This window comes from Phalaenopsis equestris, unplaced genomic scaffold, assembly GCF_001263595.1.
Source record: "Phalaenopsis equestris unplaced genomic scaffold, ASM126359v1 Scaffold000545, whole genome shotgun sequence".
In the NCBI taxonomy this organism is placed as follows: domain Eukaryota; kingdom Viridiplantae; phylum Streptophyta; class Magnoliopsida; order Asparagales; family Orchidaceae; genus Phalaenopsis; species Phalaenopsis equestris.
The window spans coordinates 402,863-416,180 of NW_018164985.1; the positions used below are offsets into that span (position 1 = coordinate 402,863).

The window sequence follows — 13,318 nt, forward strand, 5'->3', positions numbered from 1 at the left end:
ATACATTTCGTGAGAAATTTCCTTTATCTAATTTGGTTAAGGCTGTGTTATTATGATTTGGATTTAAAGTTTTGAGATTGGGATCAATTTGATTTGAGTTATTTATTCTATTAAAAATTTGAGAGTTATAATTTAACGACACAAGATCAACGAGAAGCCTAGAAAATGGCAATTTATGTTGCAACATAGTGAAATAAATTGCCTTCTATCCCAAACTAGTTATAGGTAAGAGATTTACATATTTCAAACTCATTGGGTGACGAAATTTGCCGGACCTACCTAAGCGTCTTTGAACAATGAGGTATGGTATTAGACATAGGCACAACTTTGATACGCTCTGTCAAATGTCTTATAATTTTAAAATTGTGTTGAAGGCATTTCAATCTAAATTTTGGTTTTGATACGGGTCATACACGGGCTGAAACACAAGAAAAAATACAATTACACACCTAGATGGGCATGCAATATGTAGATAAATAAAGTTTCAACCATAGTGAAGTGGTCTCTTTCTCCAGCATGTGTGCATGCCCTTGTCTTTTCTCTCTGGAATGTCTTTTTGCACCATCTTCTGGAAGTGAAGTATACTCTCAGAGTGTTTTGTCTCTCCACATTTTTTTCTATGAGCAAGTTGGACGTTATCCATGGAAAATTAGTCATATGTAAAGCTTTCAAACCTTTTTTATTTGATTGTCACTACTCTTCCTTTCAATGGGACTTTCATGGAATTTAGATATCATAAATTTTAGATGCTTACGTGAATTGACGCTGGCGTGCTTTAGCCTCTTTTATGCCAGGCAGTCAAATTTGATTGACCAAATATAATTTGTTGAGCAACTCATTTCAGCACATGTTCTATTCCAGTTACAAATTCTGGAAATGACTTAATGTTTTATTTTCATTGCTTGTGTTCTAACAAGTTTGATTGGCTTAATTTGAGATGCTTATGTTTGCCCTTTTTTTATAACTTTTTCAGGCATCAAATAAAATGGGTAAATCTTACACATTTTTTAGTGATTTAATATTTCATGGGCTTTTTTTTTTTTTCAAAGTTAAACCAAAATTATTTTGTAATTGGTTTTTTTTTTTTTGTATTCATACTTTAAAGTTAACTTATTTGTGTTATTTACTTGCAGACACTTTTTTATTATTTAATATATACACATATATGGTTTAACTTGCATGTTGTTCATTTGAAAATTGTCATGGACTGTTCAATACCATTTAATGTTTTTTATTTTAATTTTGAAGATTATTTTTTAGTTTTGTTTATAAAGATTTATCTTAATTTCATATATACACGTGGGTGGTTGAACTTGTCACGATCCGACTCGATGAGCTTAGAATTATCAAGGCGGGCACTGACAGTCTAACGAAAGAACTTTATCTAATAGTTTCATTTATCACAAAAATAAAAATCTAAAGCATAAAAGAGCCTTCTAGTTCACAAAACTTATATTTACAATAGATTGTTCATTTATAAAAATTTACATTCAAACATAAAACAAACTGCAATACCGATGATCTTGCACTCCTCGATGCCTATACATGCACTCTGTGGGGTCCATCTAATCTACAGCTTATTTTCCTGTAATAATGTTAGCAATTATGTTTTGAGTTAAAACTACTCAGTAAATAAATATTTCTAAATTACAATAATTTTCATTTTATAAATATTTTGTAAAAGAACAGTAAAAGTAAAAAAAAACTGTACAGTAAAAGAGAGTAGTAAAGAAACCAGTTTCATTTCCATTCATATATTTAGGTCACAGTTTTGAAAATTGGGAGTCACCGTTTAATGTATACTTTATAAACATATACGTTTAACCTTTTTCAACCCTTCATAAAGGTAGACAAGCTTTTTCATTTCGTGCACTGTTATATTATATTTACCTGCCACTACCTTTCAGGGCTGACTCCCATATGCATACATATATCATATTTTATTCATTGTTATCTTGCATTTAACATTTAAAAGAAAACTTGCATTTAACATTTAAAAAAAAACATGAACTTTTACATTTTAAAACTAAAAGTTGGGAAACAATAAAAACATGTCTAATTCAACATAACTAATATAAAATAAAAACATATTTCCCATCTCAACTGTGTCGTTTGAAGTTTGTTGTTTCTTTGCTCAATTAATTTAGGCTTTTGGGTCAACCTACCAGCATATTGATTTTGATTAGCCTCTATGATATTTTTCATCTTAAATCTAGCATACCTAAACAACCACACATATAATTCATCTAATTGAATTGCTAATTTGTATTCCATAAAACTACTTAATTAATACATTTTTTTAAACTATTCTATCACTTTATTTTACTAAGTGAAAATTCTATATCATACTTAATTACATTATCTTTTAAAATTACTAATTAGTTAATATTCTTACTATTAATTAATTATGACAATACCTTGTAATAATTAAAATAAGCATTCATATATGAAATTCCCCTCTTGCTTTCTCAGCTTTTAGCTTCTTCGTTAAAGTTCCTAAAATTATAAAAATCAATATTAGGATTTTTTTGAACGTTAATTAAATTAATGAGAAATTATATTCCTAACATTATAATTGATAATAATTAAAATTTTCATTAAACCAATTAATACTAACCTCTGCCTTGCCTTAAAGTTTCGAACCGAGTAAGATCAACTCGGTTGTGCTCTCCCTCGCACGTAACAATGGTCGAGCGTGCTAGTTCTTCTACTAAGAGTTTAAGAAGCTCCTTAGAGTTTCTCTCGAGCGTAGAAAATGTAACCCTAAAGAGGAGGATCTGCTTGTGGCTTCGACAGATCCGCTCGTCTCCTACAATTGTTCAATTTGGGCACTCAAATAACTCTCTTGCTCAGAAGATTGCGGAAGGCTTCACATGGTAAGGAAAAAGTCTCACGACAGGGTTCCCTCCTTTTGCTCGAATAAGGCTGATCGAGCTCTCCTTCTTCCTTTCACTCGGGTGAGTCGTTCCAGCCTTCCAGGTACTCAAACAAGCTTCTCTTTCTCTTTCATCTATTCCTTTGCTGCTTGCAATACTCAATAGAGCCGCTCTAACTCTTTCACCTCAGTTCGATCGCATGCAGTGGATGGAAACGACTAGGTAAGCGGCTCGAATCCCCTTCCTCTTCCTCGATTTCTTCTTTTCTTCTTCCTGTTTCAGCCATAACACAACATGATCAGCACGGTATGATAAATATTTTCCTTTTCTTCCTCTTTTTCTTAACATATCGACTAGGGCACACATTTCTTCTTCTAATCTTACTCGCGACTTCGTCTGCTTCTCCTTGTCTTGTTCTGTCACCCTCACTTCTGTTTTGCTCTCTTGATTTTTCTGTTCGAATGAGCGGAAGTGTGAGAGAAGCAAACTATTTTAAAAATCAGCTTGGAGATGCGTCTTTTCTAGTGAATTATGCACACACACACGCACACACACACGCGAGCGCGCGCATACACACACACACACACAAAACATGTAAGTTGTAGTTTTTTTGCACGTTTATCGTGGAGCCATCCAAACCCTATAATGCCTTTTGTTTTATTTTTAGAAATTAATTTCAATTTAATATTTAAATTTTTTTGTGTAGCCATTACTTGTAAATTCTTTTTATTGTTTTATGGAAGAATGGCTTCTTAAATAGGTACCGATGCAGTTCGTAATAATTTCATAGATTTTGGCTTTTAAATTGTTTACTTAACAATGTTCCTTTTCTTATTTTAAAAGAAACTGGACTACACATACTTTTATTAATTCTCATGAGTGCAATATTCTTCCAAAATAAAATTACATTATATTTTTAATAAGCATACACCCCCATGTCTCTTTTGTTAGCTGAGAAAGTAGTCATTGAAATGGAATGTTTGTGATCCGAAGTAGTTTGGCGAGGAAGTACATCAATTTTTTCTGTTGGCTGAAAAATGAGAGGATTATTTCATTATTCAATAGTTAAAATTACTCGTGGAAGATGAAGAAATGGAGTGAGATAGAGAGGGAGAGGTTTTGCTCGTTATTTGAGAGTTCCACATTGCATGATGGTGGTGAGAGGATGGGAGCGGGTGGGTCTTCTTTTTTGAATCTTTCAAATTGTCTGATAAAAAAAATTAATTTCATATTTTCATTTTTTCGGAACATCTATTTTTCAACCTTGTTGTCTCAAATCATTTATAATTAATACTATTTCATCACATCACAAGATCTCTATATTTTAGTAAGGGATCAATCAATGAAATGGTAAGCTAGTGATCCAAAGTCTCTTGGGGAGGCAAAGGGAGCGTTCTTTTTTTTATTTAATGGATAGGATTATTTCCAGATCTAATAATCAAACTTAAGATGAAGAAACGGAGAGAGACAAAGGGGGAGTGGCTCCATTTGTGGTTTGAATGCTTCAATTGCTTGATGGTGGCGAGAGTGGCTTGGGTGGGTCTTCTTTTTTGAATATTCTTACATTTTTTTAATAATTAATTTCATTTTCTTTTTTTTTTTGAAACACCTATTTCTAATCCTTGTTGTCTTAAATTTTTAATAATCTTTTTGTGTCTTATTATTATTATTTTTCTATTCAATTAATTGCCTATAGGTTAAAGTGAAGAGAAGGGGTGACGATACCAAATTTGTTGCCCAGGTATTTCCCATGTTTCGAACTATGAATTCACAGATAATCCATAATTAAGTCATGGATAAATTTTTCACCGTGACATGATATTGGTGAACTTATTATTTTACGAATGTAGTCTGATACTTCTTTGTTAATATTCTTTTTTATTTTACCATATTAATATTTTGAGGAAGCTGATCCTACTTTTTATCAACTGTAAGGAACTCTATAAAGTTGTATTTCTGTCCCTATGTAGCGTATGCAATTTTTGAGGGTCTTTGTTACAAGGTTCTTAGTGAACCATTAATATGATGGCTAATTGTTTTGTATAATTAGACAAGTATGGTTGTCTGAGGCTATTTGCAATGAGATGTTCAATTCTGTAAAGACAATTGGAAAATGTCAAGCGTTTTGCAGAAATATGTGCAAATAAGATGAATAAAATTCTTTGTGCTTGCTTGATGAGGGAGCGTAGCTTAGATATAAGCCAATTTGTGAACATCTGTGCTAATTAGCTTATGAATTATGAAATAAAGCTGTGGCACACAATAGTGGAACATATGTTTAAAAAATTTATTTTAGTTTCAAATATCATGTGAGAAAGATCTACATTGAAAATAATTTTATTGTTTAAGACATTTAATAGAATAATATAGTGAGCAAATGATAAATCTTCATATAATTTTTTATTGATTTTGAAGATATATGATTAAGTGCAATGATGATTGATTGGGTACACATTAAGGAGAAAAATGTTTTTTAGAGGTATGTTGGCCTTATTCAAGACATGTTGGAGCTTTGACTAATGTTAGTAGTTATGAAGCGATACAAGAGCTTTCAGTTATTATGTCATAGACAAACATTGAATTCGTGTCTCTTATGTTGGCTGTAAAAATGCTTAGAAATGAATTTTGAAGTTACGACCTTTGTTGTATATTTTTTTGCAGATGATATAGTTATAATTAGGGTTATTTTCACTTAAATAAGTTAAATATAAAATTATTAAATAAAATGTTTAGAAATAGACGAATTTGACTTGATAGAAAAAAAACGTGAGGTATATGGTTATAATTTTAATGAGTGAAATTAAAAATTATCAATCTATATCATCAGAAGATAATAAAAAAATTATCTTAGTGGTATGTTTAACTAATTTAGACTTATTATTAATTTGAATAGTGGTATAGATGATGTTTTAACTTCGAAAGATAAGGCCGAGTGGTTAAAATAGAGAAGTCCATTAGGAGCATTACGTAATAAGGGAAAATTTTGTAGGTTTAAGGGTAAATTTTGTAAAATTATAATTAAGATGTCGGGTCCCAAGGCCCAGATGCAAAAAATGGAGGGTTGCATTAGGTAGTCGACAATCAACATAAAATTTGTCAAAATATCATGACATAAATTCTTTAGATTCTTATGTAAATGTTAGGCCATCCCTTGGAAGAGTTGTAAACTTAAAGATTTCAAGATTTGAAATTTTCATAAAGAAATGAATTTTATATGATATAAAGTAACAAACACTATTAAAGAAGTGACAAAAGATGTACTTGAAAAATTAAACGAAAAATTTTTTATAAATAAAAATCGTTGGTGGTGGAATAATAATGTGGAAGAAAAGATAAAAAATAAGAAATTGTTATAAAAATTGGTTGAAATGTAAGTGCTTAGAGAACTGAGAAAAATATAAGTGGCCCGTAGGGAATCCAAGAGAATAATTTGTGACATTAAAATTTTCGCTTTTAGTGATCTTTATAATATATTAGATACTAAAGAGGGTTGAAAACATATGTAAAAACTAGGCAAACAAAAAGAAAAGAAAAGATTTAATTCATGTAAAGTTTATTAAAATTGAAAATAAAAAAAAGTACTTTTCTTGGAGGAAGATATTCAACATAGGTAAGTAGGCTATTTTGATAAAATATAAGGTTGAAATGTAAATATAAGATATTCAACATAGGTAGTTGGTGGTGGAATAATAACGTGTAGGAAAAGATAAAATATAAGAAATTGTATAAAAATAGGTTGAAATGTAAATGCTTAGAGAATAGAGAAAAATATAAGGTGACCCGTAGGGAAATCTAAGAGGATAATTTGTGACATTAAAAATTCTATTTATAGTGATTTTTATAATATATTAGATATCAAAGAGGGTTGAAAACATATGTATAAACTAGCCAAACAATGAGAAAAGAAGAGCAATGATTTAATTCAAGTAAAGTGTATTAAAAATTAAAACAAAAAAGTGGTTTTCTTGAAGGAAGATATTCAACATAGGTAAGTGGGCTATTTTTATAAACTTTTCATTAAATTTTCTAAAAGTATGGTCGACCTTAGTGATCTTAATAGCTTTAATATTAATAAATTATTTTATTTTTTCCTTCGCATTTGTAGTTGATGAGGCTTTAATGAAACCAAGGTGAAAAATCAGTAGGACTTGATAATATCCCCATTGAAGTGTGGAAATATTTAGGAGATTTGAGAGTTTCTTAGCTTACTAAACTCTTTAATATTATTTTAATAATTGTAAAGATGCTCGAGGAGTGGAGGAAGAGTATTTTGGTTCCCATTTTTAAGAATAAAGGGGATGCACTAGAGTGTGCAACTTATAGAGGAATTAAGTTTATGTGTCATACTTTAAAAATATGGGAGATGGTAATTGAACATTAGTGAACACGTGATTTAAAGATTTCTCATAATTAGTTTTGATTTATGCTGGACAAGTCTATTATGAAAGTCATACATTCATTGAGAGGTTTGATGGAGAAGTATAGAGAGAATAGGGAGGATCTACATATGATTATTATTGATTTTGAAAAAAACTTATGATAAAGTTCCAAGTCCTTTGGAGAGTTCTAGAGAAGAAAAACATTGATATAACTTATATTCAAGTCAAAGATATATATACTAGAGTTATTACTTAGTTCGAATAGGACGAGGATTGACCAAGTATTTTTCTATTTCAGTTGGATTACATCAGAGATCGACTTTAAGTCTACATCATAGTGCGTTAGTTATGGATGCTCTTGACATTTACAAGAGGATGTACCTTGTGTATGCTTTTTGCCGATGATATTCTTCTTGCAGAGAAGACTAGAGAAAGAGTTCAGGAAAAATCTTGAACTATGGAGGTCTACATTGGAGCCTAAAGGCCTCCGTTTGAATAGATCAAAAACTGAAAATATGAAATGTAATTTTAGTAATAGTAGCTCTAGTGGCAAAGTTGTAACTATGCATGATTAAATCATTAAAAGGTGTGATCGTTTTAGATATCTCTAGGTTTATAGTTAAGTTATGGTGATATAAATGGGGTTTTTATTAGTAGAATTCAAGTTGGTTGGTTGAAGAGGAGGAATACATTGAGCCTTTTGTGTGATAAAAAGTACTGCTCAGACTGAAAGGAAAATTTTATAAGATGGTGTTGAGACTTGCAATGCTCTATAACACAAAATGTTGGCCTTTAAAAGAGAAGCATAAAACAAAATTATGTGTTGACGAGATGAGAATGTTTTTGTGGATGAGTGGCTTGACACTTTTAGACGAAATGCAAAATGAATAGATCTGTGATAGGGTTGGTGTAGCTCCTGTGGCGGACAAGATTTAAAAGAGTCGTCTTAGATGATGTGGTCATTATTAAATGTCGACCATTTGATGATCCTGTTAGGAGAGTAGATGTTTTATATTCGACTTATGTTAAGAAAGACAGAGGTGTACTTATCAAGACTTGGGTAAATTGTATAAAAAAATGATCTTAATCTATTCGAATTAAATGAAAGTATGACACTCAATATGATGCAATGGAGAAAAAGGATTCGTGTAGCCGACCCCATTTAGTAGGATAAAGGTTTGTTGCTGTTGGATTATAATTAAGATGATGTTTTTGTATGTATCTAATTATTGGATGGTAAAAAGTCATTGTTTTCCAAGTTATGTATGATAATAATGACAATATTGTGATGAATGAAAAAATTGTAAATAAGAAATGATCATATTGAAGGAGCAATTGCAGTGACAAATTTTGAAGTTATAATTGCAAATTAATTGGGTAATTTTAGAATGCACTCTGAAGGGTGTTGTGGTTGTGACCATTATATTAGTAAATAAAATTATTATAAGAGGACTAGGAAAGGGAGATCTAAGATTATATGTATAGAAATTGTTCAAATGATTGCGAATAAGAGATTTAATTCCTCGTATAACACTAATTGAACAAATGAATAATGCATATCATAAAGCTTATCTGAAATAGTTGTGACGATGCAAATGGTGGTGGTGGTGTTGATGCTAATGATGTTGTATTCCTTTTTTTTATAGGTGCTCCTAATTATTAGATGCTTATTTTTGAATTTGAGCATTAATGATGGAGGAAATTTTGATGATTATTAGTTTTGTCTATTTCTTCTTTCAGAAGTATTTGCAACTTTGAAGACTTCGTAATTTTTGGTTGAAATGAACGGCTGAAATGGACAAATAATAAAATTGTCGCAATATAATTTGTTGTACGATGTATTCATTACGGTGGTTCTGCTTGTCTATGTATGCCGTAATTATCTTAATTGTTCACAAATAAATAATATCTATTTGTTATCCATTGAAAATTTCATTAATTTTTAAATATAGTGTGGTGAAATGGATGATGTTCATTTCTGCTGTAAGATATCTTTTAGTTTTGTTAGTATTAGTGGTTTTAAGCGATGATGCAGGGGCCTTCACAATACTATTAAGATGCTTGTGATATCCTCTTTTAAGGCAAGTATTCAACATAATCTAAGGATTGAAATTGTTAGTTACTTACCATATATCTTTATTAAGGACTTCGATCAAACTATATGCAGTAATATACGGACTATTCAAATAAATATGTCATCTGCTTAACAACCTTTTTGATTTAATACAGTATTTGAGGGCTTAGTTCCTATGATTGGTGAGATGGTATCATTGAGCTCGTTGACTACCATTTCATTGAAGAAGTGTGCATCACACTGCTCGGGCCTGACTTATCTCAAAACTTGTGGGTAAACAACTTTGGTTGTTTTCTACCTCTTCATTACGTTGCACTCACGCACAATAAATGTAGTGCTCACCCACAAAAAATATACTCTCACAGTACCATTTACTGCATAACAAACCACCATCTATTTCCTTCACAAAATCTTTGTTGGCAAATGTTTCTTATGTATTCATCCCTATTTGAACAATAAATTAACTTCTATATCCACTAGTTACGTGTTTCTTAGTTATGCCATTGCTCAAAATTGCTACAATTGCCATGGCACCATCTTCAACAAAACATACGTTATCTTCCATTTTATATTCAATAAATATGCCATTACCACCATTGTGCCATCTTATCTCAACAAACTTCTCACACCACATCGTAACCCTCTATCCTCGAGCATCACTAGATCTTGCCTTTAGCAGTACACCCCATCTTTTGTACAAACCTCACAATTCACAGTCTCAGCCAAAACAACCCCATCTAATTCATACTCTGTTACACCTGCACAGCTTCCTTCTCACTTGTTTTTGTTTCAATTACCTCTCTATCCACAAGTAATCATCAACCCAAACCTCTCATGGCTGGCCATTTTATGACAATTGGTGAGATGTCCCCCCCATTCACTTGACCGACTATTCTGCAACAGTGAAAGAAAAAAAATTGGTGTTTCACCATGTCTTAAGACTTCCATGCATTAAGATATAGTGTTCCATGCATTAAGATATAGTGTTTCACCATGCATTAAGAAAAAATATAGTGTTTCACCATGTCTTAAGAAAAAAAATTGGTGTTTCACCTGGACACTTATTCCTTCGCCAGCTACTCACAATATTTTGGGCTGCAAATGGACTTGTAAAATTAAATAATTCTTGATCACACTATAATTTGTTATAAGTCTCATCTTGTCACTCAAGGCTTCAAGCAGGAACATGTATCTAACATAATATAATCTTTAGTTTTGTAGCCAAAATTCCCACCATGTGAGTTCTGCTCATAGTGACCCTCACCCAAAATTGGCTGGTCATACTTGTTTCTAATCCTTATTTCACGAAAATTTTATTGAGACCATTTACATGACCCATCACCCATTCACACGGCCCGTAAAACCAATGTCTGCCTTTGCAAAAAGGGATCCATGGACTCTGCGACATTCCTCGGCAATGGTTTGCAACCTTCATTAGGCAATTATAGCATCTTAGATCTCATCCTAGACTAACAATCCCTCAATGTTGCTGAACAACAAAAGACATGACCCTCTACAAGTTGATCCATGTAGATGGTTTCTTATTCACGGATAATAATTCTTTAGCCATGATTGATCTCTTGCAAGACTTGGTATATTTCACATGAAAAACTTAGGTCATCTTTCCCACTTTTTTTTGACTTCAAGCGAGGTAGATAACTTTTGGAGCACATTTCAATCAGTTATAGTATATGCGCTTTACATCCTCAAACACTCGGGCATTGCATGGCTGTAAACCCATACAAACTCTTATTACCTTCAAAGTTCCCTCTGCTGCCAAGCATGTGTTCGATTCCCCAAAAATTGATTTTTATTGTTATCTTGATGAATCTCTTAGAGTTATCTTGACGACTCTCTAAGAGTACCTTACTATTACCCAAGTCACCTGTCCGCGCAACTCTCCTGGAGTACCTTACTATTACCCAAGTCAATCCTATCCACACAATAAACTACAAGTGGTAACATATGCATGAACCTCTCAATCAACACTTTCAACTTATTGAGCGAGTGCTTTGTTACATTAAGGACACTCTTCATATGGCCAACCTGTTTGTCACGACACTCTCTCTACGCGCTTCTTGGATTTATATTGGGCAAAAGATCCTCAAGACGGTAAATTGGTTATGGGCTATTTCACATTTTCAGACCAAACACTTATCTTCTAATGTGTTAAAATTAGTCAACTACTACTCCTCCATTGACCACCGTTGACATTAATTGTTTTCATCTTCTCCCAAAAGTGTTTTCCTTCTTACCCACACCTCTCTACTTGAACGACATATTAGCTATTTTGTCTAGCCAAGAACCTAATGTTTCATTATCATACCAAATACCTTGAAATAGATCTTCTTTCTATTAGTGATTACATAATGTCACAAGCAGTCACTGCTCAACATCATGCTTATTAAGATCAAATTGCAGACATCTTCATCAGATCACTATCTGTTTCGAGATTTGCATATCTATGGGACAAGTTGATCATCCAAGAGGGACCCTCAACTTGCAAGGAGGTGATAACAGTATAATTCCACAATCTAAAAGCTGCCAACCATGTAGTACTATATCTCATTATCACCATACACTCAAAACTAGCAAAATAATCTCGACCTTTTTACTAGACCAACTCTCACGGCTAAAAAATAAACTCAGGTTTCCTGTCTTTTTGTCTTGGCATACCCTGTAGTTTCCTGCATTTGAATATTTTCTTAGTTCAAAATTACTTGTTTTTATGCTGCAGATACATAACCTGCACATGTGTTTTCATGTTTAGCTTTTTTTCTTGATGCAGGGCAAAATAAATTCTGAGATTGCCCTTTCCGCATTTTATTACTTCACTCCTAACCTAATGATAGGATGGTTTTTTTTTTCAAGAAATTATTATAAAGTGTTATAATGATAGGATGAGCTTGAATATGAACACACACATTTACCATTACTGCTAATGGTATTTCCCTGCAATATTTACCTCTTTTATGGTCACTTGGGTTTTTTCACTCCATAGCCATTAGTAGTCTTGATCCTTGAACTGTAGAGCATCATTCTTGTGCCTCTCTACTTTCATTCGTTGTAACTATTTGTGCTAGTTCTTATTACTGGTTTGATTTATTCAATTAATTGAATGCATGCGACTCAGCTTGCCTCTTTTTATGATGATTGAAGAGTTGTAATGCCTTGATGAAATTCTGCAAAGTACAGCAATTTCTCACCTAATCAACTAACTAAAGCTTCTTATTTAATGCAATTCACAATTTATTGATGTTTGAAATTGGCAGGCATATAAATGCATAATATGACTGCCTCTAACATAGAAGCTTATTGTTTCATTTATAGGATCAAGTAAACATTCTATTATTGTCTCATTTTATCTGGTAAAGAAAGTTTGAACAGTTCCAATCCTCTCTACTTTGAATTAATGAATAAGATTTTGCTCAATTAGCTGGAGTTATTTGCTTAGCGTTTATCATTCAAATAGATATTTTTGTCTGATTTTGGTGACATTACATTGCATAAAATATTGGTTTTCTTGTTGACTCAAAAATTATATTTGGTGCAAGTTTGATTTTTTTCTATTATCACGGCTAGTATATTCAGCCAAAAGGATCTTTTATAGTGCAAGAGGATGTTTAATATATCTTTGCTAATTGACTTTCTCAGCTATCTGATTAACAGGTTTTGGCCAGAGGTGTTGAGTGTGATATTGCATTACTTTCAGTGGACAGTGAGGAGTTTTGGAGAGGTGTAGAGCCGCTTCGTTTTGGTCGTTTACCATGCCTGCAGGTATTTTTTAAGCTCATCTGAATCATCCTTTCCTCACCATACTTAGTTTTGCCAACATTCAGAGTCTTACAAAACTAGGGAACTTTTATGATGTGCTCTCAAACGTGATTTTGCACTTTTCTTCTGTACAAAGTGTTATCAAAGAAGGAAAGATCTTTAAATGATGAAGCTTATGATTTTTTGTTGGCGGTCCACATCAACAAGTCAAGTCT

General features: G+C 32.2%; 1 protein-coding gene across 3 annotated transcripts in view; it reads left to right on the forward strand.

Moving 5' to 3' along the window:
* The window catches only part of LOC110029082 (protease Do-like 2, chloroplastic), a 115,718-nt gene that overhangs the window by 23,091 nt on the left and 79,309 nt on the right, over positions 1-13,318 (forward strand). For all 3 annotated transcript variants that reach the window (XM_020731205.1, XM_020731206.1, XM_020731207.1), the window contains 2 exons: positions 4,573-4,617; positions 12,999-13,106. In XM_020731205.1, the coding sequence (XP_020586864.1) occupies positions 4,573-4,617; positions 12,999-13,106 (153 nt within the window). The remainder of the gene's footprint in view (positions 1-4,572; positions 4,618-12,998; positions 13,107-13,318) is intronic.